Source organism: Siphateles boraxobius, unplaced genomic scaffold (assembly GCF_051911475.1).
Source record: "Siphateles boraxobius isolate OS27281-9 unplaced genomic scaffold, OSU_SipBor_1 8, whole genome shotgun sequence".
Taxonomy (NCBI): Eukaryota; Metazoa; Chordata; class Actinopteri; order Cypriniformes; family Leuciscidae; genus Siphateles; species Siphateles boraxobius.
Genome location: NW_027509208.1, coordinates 12,278,139 through 12,294,510, shown reverse-complemented (window position 1 = coordinate 12,294,510; position 16,372 = coordinate 12,278,139). Strand labels below are relative to the sequence as shown.

The window sequence follows — 16,372 nt, the reverse complement described above, 5'->3', positions numbered from 1 at the left end:
TTTTACACTTTTTTAATATATTCTAACTATTGATTAAAAATGTAAAAAGGCTAAAAAAAATGAAAATGGTTTGTGTGTGTGTGCGCGCAATGGTACCGAGAGCATTCTGTGGATTTCTTGTCTCCTGCAGCATCAGCTGTGTTCTCCTGCAAGCACATGACTCAGAAGAGTTCACAAATGAAAACTACTGAACCAGATCCTAGCACTCTAATTCATGAGCACATAATATACTTTTAATTGAAATATTATTTATAGTATGACTGAACAGTAACTGCCTTATCTTGGTTTATTGCATTTATTTGTTGATATGATGGGGGGAAAATTTGCTCTTAGATCAAATAACTTTAATGTATACAGCCATTCAAAAGTTTGGGTTTGGTAAGATTTTTTTTATGTTTTTAAAGGAAGTCTCTTGTGCCCACCAAGGCTGCATTTATTTGATCAAAATACAGTAAATAAGTAATATTGTGAAATACTACAATTTAACACAATTTAATAAATTGAATTTTCAGTCTTCAGTGTCACATGCTCCTTCAGAAATCATTCTAATATGCTGATTTGGTGCTCAAGAAACATTTCTTATTGCCAAAGTTGAAAACCGTTGTGATGTTTAGTATTTTAGTGAAAATCTTTTATAATATTTTTAATAAACTTTTTTATTATATTTATAATTTTATGTTTTAGCTTTTTCAGAATTCTTTGATGAATAGAACGTTTTTGAAAGCATTTATTTGAAACACTAATTTTTATTTTTTACTTGCTAGGAAAAAGTATTAATTTCTTTATAAAAAAACAACAACTTATGAATGGTAAAAAAAAAGTATTAATTAGGGAGAAGAGAAATGTGCTTCTGAGGGCTTAAAATGTTCAAGGTTTTAATAAATCCTCAAGGTTTGATTAAAACTTTAAACTTAAACTAATTAAGCTCCATCCCCTCTTTCAGTGAAGCGGTATCAGTGCATTTTTCAGCAAAATGTGCTTATAAAGACAGCATTATTTAAATGTATATTATTCATTCAAGGGTTGCAATGGGTCATCAATTATACCGTCCCTTTTTTTACTCTTTGTTCTGTAAATGACTTGAGAATGTTTAGCAAAACGTCCTTACCAATCTCTCCTGAATCATCTTGAGATCCTGCTCGACCTGACGTGACAGCAGTCGTAGTTTGCTTCCAATGACGTGGAGTTTTTCCCTGGCTTCAGCACTGTCCTCCCCAGCAGCCTCTGGGAGCAGCTCGGAGACAATCTCCTGCAGGGAGCTCACTTGTTCCTCCCTGCCCTGCAGCTCCTCTGCCAGATCCTGCCACCAGGGGGTGCAAAACAAAAGCTCAGCACACGAGTAACAACACTAACTAGAGATGGTATCCATGCCTGAACAGTCTTAGATGGAGAAGCTGTTGTTTCAGCCGGTTTCTCTGGCTCACCTTCAGAATGTTCCTGTGTTCCTGAAGCATGGAGGGCTGCACAGAAGGGTCGTCAATGTTCACCGTGTAGCGCCTGCTCTCCGCATGGGCCAGCCACAGCAGGAGAGAGTGGACCATCCCGTGAAACTCCTAAATGAGGGCAGATGGTCAGTGATGAGGGTTAAAGTTTCATGTGGCATCAAACTCGATAGACGTTCATTGAGGGTTTTATCACCTGACAGCGTCCTAGGGTATTGCGTAGACTGTCCTCCCATCCCTCAAGGCCTGCACAAGCCTCTGTCCAGCGGTGATTCATGTTTCGCAGTCCGTCCTGAAGCTCATGTCCAGTGGACCCCTGCTGCAGCTCTCGCCCACCCAGGTTCAGAGACAGCATCTTTGTCTTATAACAGGCGAATGTCTTCTGCATTTCCTGCGTAATGAGAAACAAACCAGCGTGTGAAGACAATCATTTCTTTTTTTTTAACTTTCTAATATAAAAAGGGGTTTTTGACCTCCTCTGCTGCTCTCCTTGAAACTGGACTTCCCCAGGGCTCTATCTTAGCTCCCTCGCTTTTCTCCCTGTACATGCTTCCTTTAGGCTTGATTCTAAGAAGGCATGGAGTATCTTTCCATTTTTATGCGGACGATACACAGATCTATCTGCCGTTAAAAAGAAATGACCCTGCTGCATTTAAATCTTTATTAGATTGCCTCGATGAGGTAAAGCTTTGGCTGGCAAGTAACTTTTTAACATTGAACGATTCAAAGACTGAGGTTATAGTTTTTGGCTCATCTGACAAATTTGAGTTCGATAACTACACTCTGTTGTAATTTGCCAGATGTGTACGGAACCTTGGAGTTTTCCTGGATAGTCGATTAACTTTGGAGAAAAAGGTGTCCGTTGTTGTCGCTTCTAGCTTCTCAACTCTGCTTTCTAGCTAAATTTAAACATTTTGTGCCCGAAAAATCCCTTGAGACAGCTATTCATGCTTTTATAACATCACGCTTGGATTACTGTAATTCTCTGTACTGCGGCATTTCAAAGTCCCAGATCATTCGTCTTCAATTGGTTCAAAATGCTGCGGCCAAATTTCTTAAGACGTAAATTCGATCATGCGACGCCCATTTTGCGAGATCTCCATTGGCTTCAAGTCCAATTTAGGATTGACTATAAAATTCTCCTATACGTGTACAATTGTTTGTGAACTACTACACTCCTACAACCCGTCCCGAGACCTAAGATCTGGTAATCTAAATCTACTCGCTGTCCCTTGGACCAGGCTCAAACGCAGAGGAGATAGAGCCTTTTCGGTGGTTCGGTCTAGATTGTGGAACAGCCTGCCAGTACAACTTAGAGTAGCTCCTTTTTTATCAGTTTTTAAATATCTTCTGAGAACCTATTTGTTTCCCTTAGCTTTTAAAACTTGTTAATGTCTCTCCTCTGTATGTTTTAATTTTTTATTTGACTTCCTTGCTTTCTGTTTATAAATCTGTAAATGTAGTTTCTTGGTTGTTCTCTTTTCGATCCTTAGTTGTTTGAGCTTGTAAAGCACTTTGGTCATTCTTGTGGCTGTTCTAAATGTTCTTTATAACTGAACTGAACTAGTCAATGTATTTAAGGCTTTCCTCCATAGTACAAATGTACTAAGACATTCAAAGTCAGTATACAGCTAATTGATGAATACAGACAAGCAGATTTGCCCAGATTATAAAGGCAAAGTGCTAAATTACATTTTTTCCCAAAAGAAAATGCTTAATGTGGCTTAATGTATTAAGACAGTGAAATTGGAGAACCAAATTCATTAGAACTAAACCAGAAAGTTTCACGTTAGGCATTTTTTTCCATAGACAACCATTATAAAGAAAACTTTTTAGGGCTGCAAATTTAGTGCATTGCATTCATATACTGGGCTCATCAGCTTACCTGTATATAGTATGCATCAGCAATACATATATATAATATACTGAAGTTAATATTTCTTAGTACATTTAGACACGTTAAAAAAAAGTTATGTTAAGTGTTTTAGAATGTCCAGCTGTTTTTAGTGACTGAAATACTATGACAGGTTCTGTATTTGGAGAGCTTGTAGTTTGTTTACTATCTTTGTCTTTCTTCTTTTGAGAGGAGATCTAAATATTCATGGTTTGAAACATGGAAAATTGACAGGCCTGTGCTACAATTCAATGGATGCTTTGCCCTCCAGGTCAGGCCAGGCCAGTAACGTGACTGACAACAATGAATAATTCACCATCATCAATAATATTAATTGCATTAAGAACATGAATGAAGGTGTATCTGTAATGATTCACATGTGATTAGATGCAGTGTAGTACTGTAAATGTGACACTCACTTTAAGCTGTTTGACCCTCTCTTCTAAAACCTTGACACTGGCTGATGTCTCGGGTTTCTGCAGCCTATCCAGCTCAGGGATGACACGATCCAGCCAGGAAGTGATGTCGTGCAGGTCAGAGGTCAGCTGTTGGGGGTCTCTGGTGCAGCACTGTTCCTTACTCACTGCTTGAGCCTGCAGCAGCTCCCAGCGCTCGATCACTCCTGCGGAGAAAAGAGGACACATTCACAGGACACTATTCTATTCCATACATTTGTTTCATTCATCTAACCATCTATCTACTCAACCATCAAATTATTCACATATCCATCAATCCATCTATTCCTCCATTTGTCTAACCAACTCGCTATCCATCAATTCATCCATACATTTGTTGATCCACCTATCCACTTGTCTTATCTTTTTCCTCATCTATCCATCCATACATTCTTTGTCTAACCTCTTACCTACCCATTCATCCTTCTGTCTATACATCAATCCACTCAACAGTTCCTTCATCAATCCATCCATCCATCCATCCATCCAAATTTTATCTACCCAACCATTTCATTATCCATCCCTTAATCTCTATCAACTACCTACTCTTTAATTTATCAATATATCCACCCTGTCACCTATTTACCAATCCATCCATCTACCCATCCACCGCTCATTCATGTATCTAACCATCCACTGATCCATTCATCCATCCACTCATCCAACTATTTATCCATCCATTTGTTTACCTAACTATCAATTCCTCCATCCATGAGGTGGCATGAGGCTGTAATTACAGTATGTGCTATTTTTGATAAATAAGTGTTTATGCTTTTATACTTATCTAAAATAACAACAAACAGTTCCCTGTACATGTGATCTGCTTCAGTGCTTGTAGCCAACTATTTGTGAAGAATTTTGTTACATGACTCACTAGACAAAAAAAAAGGACTAGTACTAGACAGACATCCTCATGTCCCTCTGTGTCTGTACCTGACTGTTTGTCTGGAGTGCTGAGACCAGTGAGGCCTTGTTCCTCCTGTTGTTCTTCATCATCCAGGATCATCGAAACCCTCTTCATACTCTCTATGCTGCCGCTGCACTCGGACATCAGCTGGACCTGCAGAGTGCACAGACACATCACACATGTGCCTACGTTTATACTAGCATGGAACATTGACAGGCCTTTTGTCACGTGACAGAAAACTATGAATAATCTACTGTACAATCACCCTTCATGCCGATACTACTTGAGAATCAACATTTATGCTAGCAAAGTCTGCATGGGTAATGCAGAATGCAAAATTATGTAATTATGAAAGTGCTGGGTTAAAAAGGAAAGGGTGTATACTTACGTAGCCTTGTTTAAAATGAGTGCTTGTGTGTGTAGCTGAGGAGGAGTCCAGCTGGAAGGATTGCCTTTCAGGCATGTTTTGAAAGAGCCAATTCTGTCCTGTGAGTGTGTGAGTGAGAGTGAGAGAGTGAGAGAGAGAGAGAGAGAGAGAGAGAGAGAGAGAAGGAGAGTGAGAGAGGAGAGGAGAGAGAGAGAGTGAGAGAGAGAGAGAGAGAGAGAGAGAGAGCGAGAGAGAGAGAGAGAAACAGAGAGAGAGAGAGAGAGAGATTTAACTATACTCTGCACAGACTTTTAATTTGGGCTTTAAAATAAAAATGGACACAAGTAGTGTAAAACTATTTTGTTTTTACAGGGGTCATATCAAATTCAAAGTTTTAGCACAAGCGGGAAAAAAAATATTTAAATTGATCTGCATAAAAAAAAATTGTAAGATACAATGGAAATCTACAAGCTCAGCCACGTGGAGAGAATTCTGTTGGAAGAATGTTATAAGGTTTTTAATTATGCCAACACAGAAAAGATGCAAAGGGAAGGGTGCTAGCTGTTGGAGATTATGTGAGGATAGGGAAGCTAACCATTATCATATTTTTGGGATTGTCAGAAATTTACCCAGTTTTGGCAAGGGATTAAAATAAATTTGGAGGCTGTTTTTGAGGTGATGATTCCTTTTAATTGTGAATCTTTATATATGGCTAATATTTCTTTTGAGGGGTGGAATAACAAAGAAAAGAAGCTGATGTTATTGCTTCTGGCAGCCAGGAAAAAAGTGTTTTCAAGGAAATGGCTAAAACCAGAGCCACCTACAGTTTTAACAGTTTCAAATGGATTGACATATTACACAATATATTTGTGATGGAAAAGCTTTCCTTTTCCTTAAGAACCCAGATAGAAGATTTTTGTTCAATATGGAGAAAATGGAATGATTATATAAAACCAATTCACCCAGACTTTTCTTAACACATAAATGGTATGCAAGGTAATTTTAATAAGAATCACAAGTAGCTCCCCTCGTTCTTGTACATAGTTGCTGTCAAAATGAGGAAAATACAATAAATCTAGATTTAATTTCCACGACCATTTGCAGATGGTTTGTAATGCTGACTTTGTATTGACACTTTTATGTTTTGTTTTATTGTAAATAAGCATTTATGCCTTGATAAATGTATGCATTTTTCCTCTGAAATGAGAAAAAAAGGAAAAAAAGATATTGATCTGCGTTGAAATTAAAATATAAAAATGATCAGGTACACAACCATTAAAAAATTTGGGGGTGGTAAGATTTTTTTAAATGCATTTAAAAGAAGTCTCTTATGCTCACCAAGGCTACATTTATGTGATAAAAAAATACAAGACAGTTATATTGACAAATATTATTACAATTTAAAGGTGCATTGTGTAATATTTAGGAGGATCTGTTGACAGAAATGCAATATCATATACATAACTATGTTTTCAGTGGTGTATAAAGACCCTACATAATGAACCGTTATGTTTTTTTTTTACCTTAGAATGAGCCATCTATCTACAAACATGTTCACCGCGGGTCCCTTGACACTGAAATAGCCATTTTGCGCCGCCATGTTTCTACAGAAGCCCTAAACGGAAAAACTAATACAAAGCGCGTTTCGTCACTATGTTGTTCTTTGGGCAAAGAAGCTAGCTAAAGTCAGTGAATAAAACACTGACACAGTGATGAACAAGTAACAATAATATTTTTAATTTATCTTTAAGAAACCTCATTGAGAGAGTAGCCAATTAAGCAGACGACAAGATCTTTTCCTGTCGGCCACCGTAACTTCTGTTGGTTGCAATTTGAAACCTCACCACTAGATGCTGCTAAAATTGACACACTGCAACTTTAAGTAACTGTTTTATATTTTAAAATGTAATCTATTCCTGTTTCGTTTCTTTTCAAAGTTGTTTTTTTCTTCTTCCAGGATTCTTTAAGGAATGGAAAGTTGAAAGGAACAGCATTTATTTGAAACAAAGCTTTTGTAACATTATACATGTCTTTACCGTTGCTTTTGATCAATTTAATGTCTACATTCTGAAATTTTCTACTAACTCCAAATGTTTGAACAGTTGTGTTCCTGATCATTTCAGTCTGATCTTAACAGTTTGTGAGTAATATTTAAAAGAATATTTAAAAAACATTTAATATTACTTGTATTGTACGCTTTGTGAAGAGGCTGTTGTTGCAGGATGGTGAAGTTGGAACTATATTGAATCCAACAGCCAATCCACAGCATGAGTCTTAGCAGACAAAGCTCTGTCACCCATGATTTACCATGCACAATGTGTGTTTTTTTAAGGCAGAGGGGTAAAAACAGGCCATTAAATTCAAAGGGCCAGAGACAGGGTGGAAAATTGTCATTAAACATGTTTTACCAAAATGTTATTGGCATAAAAAAATCAAGTATAAGTAGATTTCAGGATAAAAGTACAACCCATTTAAAAGCAAAAGCATTTTTCACATTCTGACACACTGGTGGTACATCATGTACCATCATGTCTCCAGTAATGAGTAAAACTTCAAGAGTGTGCAGTTTAGATAAAATGAGTGTTATTATCTTTTGCATGAGCATGAAAGCTGTGGAGGGGGATGAGCAGGTGCACTGAGCTGTGATGAGCCATGGGGCTCAACCTTCTCAAAAACTCCCTGAGATATGGACATGCCCAGCTCTCAGCCCACCTCTTCACCAACAGAACCTAATCACAGGCCCAAGTCTTTCATGATAAGAGCACATAGTAGAGCAGGGTGAGGGGAGGACACTTGCATCTTTTTATTTAAGAGAGAGAGAGAGAAAATTCTGCAATGAAAGGAAAAAAATACCAGGCCTTTGATGATCCAGCAAACCTAGTAAATACATAAAAGTATCGACAGTGGTGTGGGAACGGAACAGGATGGATGGATAGAGAGAGAGAGAGAGAGAGAGAGAGAGAGAAAGAGAGAGAGAGAGAGAGAGAGAGAGAGAGAGAGGACCTACAATGGACCTACAACTGGCAAAACATGCATCTGATTGGCTGTTTTTTTTTTATCAGTCTGCCAGGAAACAATGCTGTCAACAGGTACCAAGTCGATATAATAAGCCATTCTAAGGAAGAACAAGGCACTAGATTTGGCCAAATTTACCTGACAGGGCAGAGAAGAATGCAGCATCCTCTTCCTCATCATGTGAAGAAGAGCCGCCAACATCTCCAGTGTGGTCCCACTCTAGAGGAATGGAATCCACGCTGACGGGGGTTTCACGGCCTGAGCGCTCCTGAGGCAGTGATAACAAGCACATGGAGGGCTGGCTGGAGGCAGGGGTGCTCTTCCTCTCACTGGACCGCTCACCATCAAAGATGTCTGGCTGCTCCTGCAGTGGTTTCAGAGAGAAAACACTATCATTCAAGTCTCTTATGCTCAGCAAGGCTGCATTTATTTGATCAAAAACAGATTGAAAAACAGTTACTGCTTACTATTTTTGTGGAAACCAGCATTTTGTTGAAAAAGTAATCTTTCGTACTGTAACATCCTTAATGTCTTTACTTTTTATCAATTTAATACATTCCTGCTAAATAAAAATATTAATTTCTTATCTTACGGACCCCAAACATTTAAATTCAATGTTTCACAACATGTGTGTTTCACAAACACACTTTTCAAGAAAACTATTTCACAAAAAGACAGTTGATAGGCTCCAAAGGGGCTCAAAATGCAAAAATTTGTTGTTATGGGCCACTGTATAGAGAATGAAAAGAAAAGTGAATAAATAATACCAGGCGGAGGCTGGTGAGGCGCTGGTGGAATCGGGCCACTCTGCCAAACACCTCTTGACAGTATGTGTGCAGTTCCTCTAACTCATCTTCTATCACAACGGCATCTAGAGGACAGCTCCTCTGAATCAGACCCTCCCCAAACACGATCAGAGCATCGATCTTATTGGTGTTTAGAGTGATCTCCTTCTTAAAACTCTGGAGGGGGAGAGTAATATAGTTCAATTAAATTAACCTAAAACTTACATTTGGTTGTCATTTTATTAATTTGTTCTCATCTACGGACTGAATAAATGACTGAATTTAAATGAAACATGGTTGATTAACCTTGAGCTGTTTTATTTTGTCTTGAAGATGGATCTCTGAGAAGTGCTCCATGTTGGTCAGCTGGAGGTCAATCTCAGTCAGCCAGACAAGAAGGCTCTCGCGAGTTCCCTCAAACTCCTCTCTCTGGCTTGTAAAATGCTGAATGAGAAGGAAAGAGAGAGGGGAAAAATTAAGTTGGGAGAGGTTTGTATGGGCACTCAGGGAAATATAAATGCATAGATAACATAAAAAAAGTGTGTGTGTGTCCTCACCCTGAGCCTGCGCAGTATTGAAGCCACTCTCCTCTGGAGTGCATCCCAGCGCTGGTTCCCCTGATGCACCATGGTCCTTAGACTACTGGCAGCATCGGTGCGGTTCTCCCGTGCCAGCCGCCTGTACTGGTTATTAATGATCTCCAGCTGGGGGAGGCTCTCATGTACCTGCCTTTGGGAACCCTAAAAACGAGAAACCAAACACTTCTAACTATGACCATAAAAACGAACAGGTGTGTTTTAAACATTAGAAACCTTTCACAATAAGTTTGAATGACTAAACATACAGTAAATGAGAAACTGCAGACATGCAATACATGATTGCTTGAGGAATCTGATATTCTCCTAATAACTGAATAACTGCCTAAACAGCAGGATTAAACATTTGACATTCACTAAATGATGTATATATTGTATATAATGGTCCTGTAGCACAACTATTCAAAGGCTCTAAGTTAAGCATTTTGTTGGAATCAAACCTCATATTTCTGGAGTTCCTCTTTGGCGTCAGTGTACAGGACGTCTGATGAATTGGGTTCAGCAATGGAGCGCTCAGCTGCGTTCAACCAGTCCTCGAATGAAGAATAATCCTCACGAAATTTACACCACAGTCTCCAAGTCTCCTCAATCCTGCAAAAGTGATTAAAAACAAGTAGTCATGTATTTAAATTTATATTTACGCTAAACAAATATATATATTATTTTTATATATATATATATATATATATATATATATATTTATTAAAAAGAACAACTTTTATCAAGCCAATAGAACATTTACAGCTATCCCAGACTGAATCAGACCCATGATCCCAGGAATCAGGATATCCCAGACCCAGGTGAATCAGAAAGCAGTGTCGTAATCTGGATCGAGAGTGAACTGAGATTTCCTTCCCATAAAGGGATGCAACAGATTGACTAAATATCTGTAAGCAGCAGGGGCGGAGCCAGACGATGTAAACATTCAGGGCTTAGCCCAAACCTAGGGGGGGTCCAGGCAGGGGCATACTCCCTTGGAGATTTTTTCCCCATTTACGTCAGCTAAATGCACTATTTTTCAGGCTGTTTGAGATATTAGAAAGCCTAAAAATCTATACACTACCTGGGAAAATTATGATAGTTAGGCCTACTCAGTAAAAAAAAAAAAAATCACAGAGTAGAGCCTACAACCTATTTTGTATGTAATTGTTCTCCAGCTGTAGTGAATCCAAAACACCAAAAATGTTAAGGATGACTCATTTTCACCCCTGGCAACTAAAAAGAGGCAACCATTATCTGACTATTTTTAAGTTTGCCTAAATAGGTAAAACACAGTGGTATCTGGTGGCGTGTAAAACTTATATAGCAGCCCTTTTAGACTGGGGCCAAAACGCCACCATAACTCGCTGAGAATGATTTAAGTCTCATGTGTGCAATAAAAGTTCCAAAGACCTGTGTCTTATTATTAAATATGTATACTTTTTGTTCAGAATTGCTGCATTAAATATTGATGATATTGTGCAATATGTTACAGTAAATTAATGATGCGTTGCCCAAAAAGCTTACATATAAAATTGTGGACAGTGATATTCATTTAATTAGCAATACTCTGCTGCTACCATTTATTCATTATCACTGTTCACCATAACAATTCCTTTAATTATGTAAATACTAATATGTTTATTACATTATTACAGGCGCATCTCAAAAAAATGTAATATTATGGAAAAGGTCATTCTGCTGCACCACCAGAACAAAACTGACAGATTGAATTCTCAGGAAACCTTTGCAGGTGTTTTGAGTTGATTAGCTGATTAGAGATCTTGTCAGGTCGTTTAAAAAATTCTTTGTTCTAAAATTCTAATACATTTTGAGATAGGCGTACTGGAGTTTTGATTTCCATGAGCTGTAAGCCCATCATCATGATTAAAACAATAAAAGGCTTGAAATATTTAACTTTTTATGTAATGAATCTAGAATATATTAAAGATTTACTTTTTAAATTAAAGTATGGGGGGAAAAATAACTTATTGACGATATTGATGCATCTGTACTTGGAATTGTTGTCATCACTTAACTCAAGTGTTAGGCCTACAACAGCAGATTCACATGTAACACTTGTCCGCGGTTCGTCTGACGCTGCTTCTGAATCTCTCTCCGGCCGGTGAGGTTTACTGTTAGTGTTCCGTATAAAAAAACTTTATGATGTCCATAATAACTTCAGCCGGTTAGCCAGTAAGCTCGCTACGACGCCGGTTTAAACATACAACAGCCCGCAAGCGGCCAACCCCTGATGACAACGGCGAAGAAGATTAATTTATATTCTTCTTCGTTAGTTTTTATTGGCAGTTGGCAAACAAGCTGAGTGATGCGCGATGCATTACCGTCCGCCACCACGCACATTGTTTAATTTTTTGCCGCTCCATCAGAAATTCTGAGAGGAAATTAAACAAAGTTGAAGTTATTTTAAAAAACCTAAAAGATTCGGGGCTTTTGACAAACCATTCGGGGCTTAAGCCCAATTAGCCACCCCCCCGCTCCGCCCCTGGTAAGCAGTCATGGTGTGTTTGAGTTTAGAGTCATCTGGGTAAATGGCCATACTGTACCTCAGCCTCCTTTCCAGAGACATGGAGCAGATATTTCTCCAGCGCTGGTCCAAGCGCTGCGTGGTGTGCTGGATGGAGTCATTCTCTCCATCGCTGCTGCAGGCGTCCTCATCGTGCAGAAGCGCGTCACACAGGGTGAGCACAGACGCCACCCTTTCAGTGTGCAGTTCAATGTCACGCTGCAGGTCCTAAACACGCACATATGTTTAAAATTGTTCACCTGTTTATGCATTTAATATAAAAATGTGTTTAATAATAAACAACAATCTGCCAGTCCCACAAGACAAAATTCACATTCAATAATCTATATGATCTGAAAACAAGCCTTGTTGGTATTTATGATTAATAGTTGTTTCTAAGTGTTGTGCTCTGTTGACATCGGCACCACGAAAAAACAACAACGTATATAATAAAAAAAATATTGAAAGATGCACTGTTTAAGGATATTTGGATACTATGTCTACTGATTGAACCAGGATCTTGTATTATATATTTGTAAAATCTCTTGATTTGCTGACCTGTTGCTCTGCCAGTCTCTTCTGGATCTCATCACTATGGCAGATACTGTAGTGAATGGGTTTGGCCAGCTCAGCCTCAATGCGAGTGAGCCAAGAGCGAAGGTTATTTGTGTTCTTATCCAACTGCTGTACTGTCACCAGGGTTTCTGTCAGCTTTTTCACCCTGAGAGAGATAGAGGTAGCAGCAAATTCATTTAGAATCCAAAAGCATTTATAAAAAGATCATTTTGGAAAAAGTTGTAATACCATAAACAAAATTGAACGTTTTGATGAAAACTTGATTGTGTCCAAAACCATAATCTCCCATAATCTAATAGATAAACATAATCTCTCCAGTAGATTAAAAAATATATATTTTCTGTGATAACAAACATTGTGTGCAATATTCTTTTAATGAGAAAAAGTACTAACCCTATTATAAATCAGTCAAATAAATGTTTTCTTTGGTATCTGAGACTGTGTAGTTTGGCAGGAACCTAGAAATACAATTATGTCAAAGTTCAGCGTGCTCCATTTGGCGCAAAACATGACTAGAAAAAGGCCTGATAACCCCAGGTCAGATCACCGTGAAACACAGACAAAGGTTGTTTGCCTCAGAGGGATTAGAAAGAACCATTTAAGTGTGACAGTGTGAAGCTTCTGGTTACGCTGTTTGAGTGACCGCGTGACCTCTCAAACTGTCTGAACAGCCATACCTGCAGATGGCCGGCTGTGATTATAGCGTGCCTGAGTACATACTGTCCATTTAGCCCCATTGTGCCCCTGTTCATAATAGCTAATATGAGGTGACAGACCATTGCCCCCCCACAATCCCCTCCACCCAATCTGAGCCATACAGAGGGACTAGAACAGACTACAGAAGCCTGAAGATGCCATATGGCAAAGCCGAAGCAAACGACACTAGTGAGGGCTATGTTAATTCCCCCTTCCTTCCAGTATTAGCACCATCTGGCTGCTTCAGAGCACGTCACACCGCAGGACTGATCAATTACATAAGAGGTTGTTGACGTCACAAACAATTATTATATCTATATATGAACTATATATAAAGCTTTCATTTAATTTATTTCAGTTTCTTAATACTTTTTTTCCTTTCCTTTTTTGGATGCATTACAAAAGGAAATATGTTTTTTTCCCAGTCATCAAGATTCATTTCACGTAATTTGTTGTTTAAGCACAGATCCCATTCCGTATGCATTTAATGTTGGTCTCAGGTCTGTGCATATATAGAGCATTTTACTGGTTCTGTAGATCAGTGGTTCCCAACATTTTATCCATGACAAACAAACAAAGAGCTTTGATCAATGGCAGATACAACGACCAGCCATTAATCAATTGAGCAATAGCAAACACCACGCTGAAATTAAAGAAATTGATTTAAGTAGCGAATATTAGCCAAACCATTTTTTCCCCAACACAGCTCAGTGTGGCTCAATTGTTTTTTGCTCACCTGGTCTCAATGTGGTCGAACAGGTGCTGCCAGCGGTCGTTGACATCGCTAAAGGCCCCGTGGATCTCTGCCTCCTTAGCCTTGTCGCTGGCCAATAGGAGCTGCTCGCCCAGCTGTTTGAGGTGGCTCTTGTTCTCGCTGAAGAGGTTAATCTCCTCCATGCAGTCCTGAAGTGAGAGGTACACAATTAGCACTGGTCTTTCATGTGCTTTAGTCATTAACACATCCATCCCAAACAAAACCCACTAACTGCACTTTGTCTCTGGATGGGTCTGACAACTGTCAAAACTATATTCCTTCTCTCAGCATGGGACCTCTTTAAAAGAGAGGAACAATTATTCACACTGACCCCCCTCAGCCGCCCAAATCCTTTTCACTTTCTCCACTGCTTTTAAAGGTTCACCTGTTTGTTTAGAGTCCGGCCTGGCTCACTTTGATCAGAAGGCGTCTAGTTGTCATCACCAATTATATAATGTACGCTATATGTAGAATTCAGAAACCCTTTTTATTAGCGACACCGGTGGCTGTTAAGTGAACTGCAGCTAGCAACTTACAGCTTGTACTCACAAGAGACGGAATGTGATTCAATGCCCTGAAAAACTCACGGCAAAGTTCTCTCTCTCTCTCTCTCTGTTTTTTTTTTGTAAATGTACTTTCCTCTTAATATCATAATAATAAACACACAACAAAAATGACAGCTGTGAGAAAGCAGCAGAAAGAAAAATGTGGATATGTTTGCACCAGCTCTGCAATTTACCAGCATCATGTCGACTTATGATTATAAAGTATATTTGAAACTATATAGATCTGGTTATGCGAGATTTTTTTTTTTGAATGAATCTCTTTTCTTTGCATGACACATTGACTACAGAATATCTCTTTCGGCATATTATCCTGAACATTGTACAAGCATTCGTTTAATGTGTCAGTACGGAAGAGAGGCTCTCGGGAGCGCGCATAAACATCACATCCTCTTGATTTTCCTTGGAAAAAACATCCCGAGTCTTTCACATGTAATCTAGGAAGTCGGGAAGGTTTTGTTTTTTAAGTTTCGTTATAAGCAGTTCACACATTAGCAATAAAAAAGTGATTAATACATGAAAATTCTCACATTAACTTCATTAAAAAATTATTTGAAATAAATTAGATGTTAACTGAAGAGTATCTTATATCAGCTTGTTGCCTAGGAAACATTTCTCATTTAGTTTAACTCGATGTACTAAAATAACTAAACATAAAATAAAAATTTACAAAAAACTTTATAGACATTTTTAGACAGATGCCAAAAATTTCGAAAACTATTATAATTATAGTATCTCACTGATACAAAATACATCATCAGTAACTGCACTAGAAAGAGACAATGGCCACCTTTCTGAAAACCTCAATGGTAAACTATGCGCTAATGACTGCAGAGTGCTTGACGTGGCACTGTTTGATGGTGAGAGAGAAACTGCACATATAAGGCCTTTGTTGTGTATGAACAAAGAGGTAAACAAATGAACCAACAGTTATGCGGTACAGAACTCTGCCCTCAGTTTTATATTACATGCAGTAAGCTAGATTAGCACTAATCTTTAGTGTTTTTTAAATAATGTACATTTGTAACATATTTCAGTGAAAATGAACAAATGCTACAGTATGTGAGTGGATAAAATAGCCTCCGTGAAATGTAAAATCTCTGGGGCCTCCCTTGGGAACGCTTAAAGCGTGCTGTTCATTTGAGACCGTTTTAATCCTTCATAGATACTCTAAATAGCATATAGCATATAATACCATATTACTGACCTATTTAAGCTCCTTACAAATGTACAACAGAAACTCACCATGACAAAGGCACATAGAAACAGATCCATGTTTCAGCTTTTGAGGTTATATAACCACAAAAAAACAAATTGCCAAGCAATTTTACATATTAACATATAGCAATTACATTGATTTCAAGGGAAAGTACAAACAAAAATGAAAATTCTGTCCTCATTCACCCTCGTTCCAAACCCGTAAGACTATTTCTTTCTGCTGAACACAAAAGGAGAAATTATGTCTTGTATGCCCTTTTCAATGCAGTTACAATGATTGGGCTCTGGAGCTTCTAAGCTTCAAAAAGGACAAATACGTGCTTAATATGACTTCCTCAATCTTCTTTATACAGAATATTTATCAGAATTTTCACTATTCGACTTTTGTGTTGCACGAAAAAAGTACACTATCGTTCAAAAGTTTGGGGTAGCTAGATATTTTTTTAGAATTTAATACTTTTATTCAGCAGGGATGCATTACATTGATTACATTACAAAAGAACTTTCTATCCATCAAAGAATAATAATAATAACAAATGTTTCTTGAGCACCTAATGATCATATTAGTAATAATAGCTGCTGAAAATTCAACTTTGCC

The 16,372-nt window shown here is 38.2% G+C and overlaps 2 protein-coding genes across 2 annotated transcripts in view; one reads left to right on the top strand and one right to left on the bottom strand.

The window, feature by feature from the left end:
- Positions 1-16,372, top strand: part of nmu (neuromedin U) — a 367,892-nt gene that overhangs the window by 60,062 nt on the left and 291,458 nt on the right. The gene's annotated exons all lie outside the window — the stretch shown is intronic.
- Positions 1-16,372, bottom strand: part of syne2a (spectrin repeat containing, nuclear envelope 2a) — a 103,949-nt gene that overhangs the window by 966 nt on the left and 86,611 nt on the right. Inside the window, exons 86-100 of the mRNA XM_077219692.1 lie at positions 13,976-14,142; positions 12,526-12,688; positions 12,008-12,195; positions 9,902-10,052; positions 9,423-9,605; positions 9,172-9,309; positions 8,848-9,042; positions 8,219-8,444; positions 5,087-5,184; positions 4,725-4,851; positions 3,756-3,958; positions 1,639-1,833; positions 1,425-1,553; positions 1,109-1,300; positions 97-146 (exon numbers count right to left, since the gene is read on the bottom strand). Coding sequence (XP_077075807.1) covers positions 97-146; positions 1,109-1,300; positions 1,425-1,553; positions 1,639-1,833; positions 3,756-3,958; positions 4,725-4,851; positions 5,087-5,184; positions 8,219-8,444; positions 8,848-9,042; positions 9,172-9,309; positions 9,423-9,605; positions 9,902-10,052; positions 12,008-12,195; positions 12,526-12,688; positions 13,976-14,142 — 2,405 coding nt within the window. The remainder of the gene's footprint in view (positions 1-96; positions 147-1,108; positions 1,301-1,424; positions 1,554-1,638; positions 1,834-3,755; positions 3,959-4,724; positions 4,852-5,086; positions 5,185-8,218; positions 8,445-8,847; positions 9,043-9,171; positions 9,310-9,422; positions 9,606-9,901; positions 10,053-12,007; positions 12,196-12,525; positions 12,689-13,975; positions 14,143-16,372) is intronic.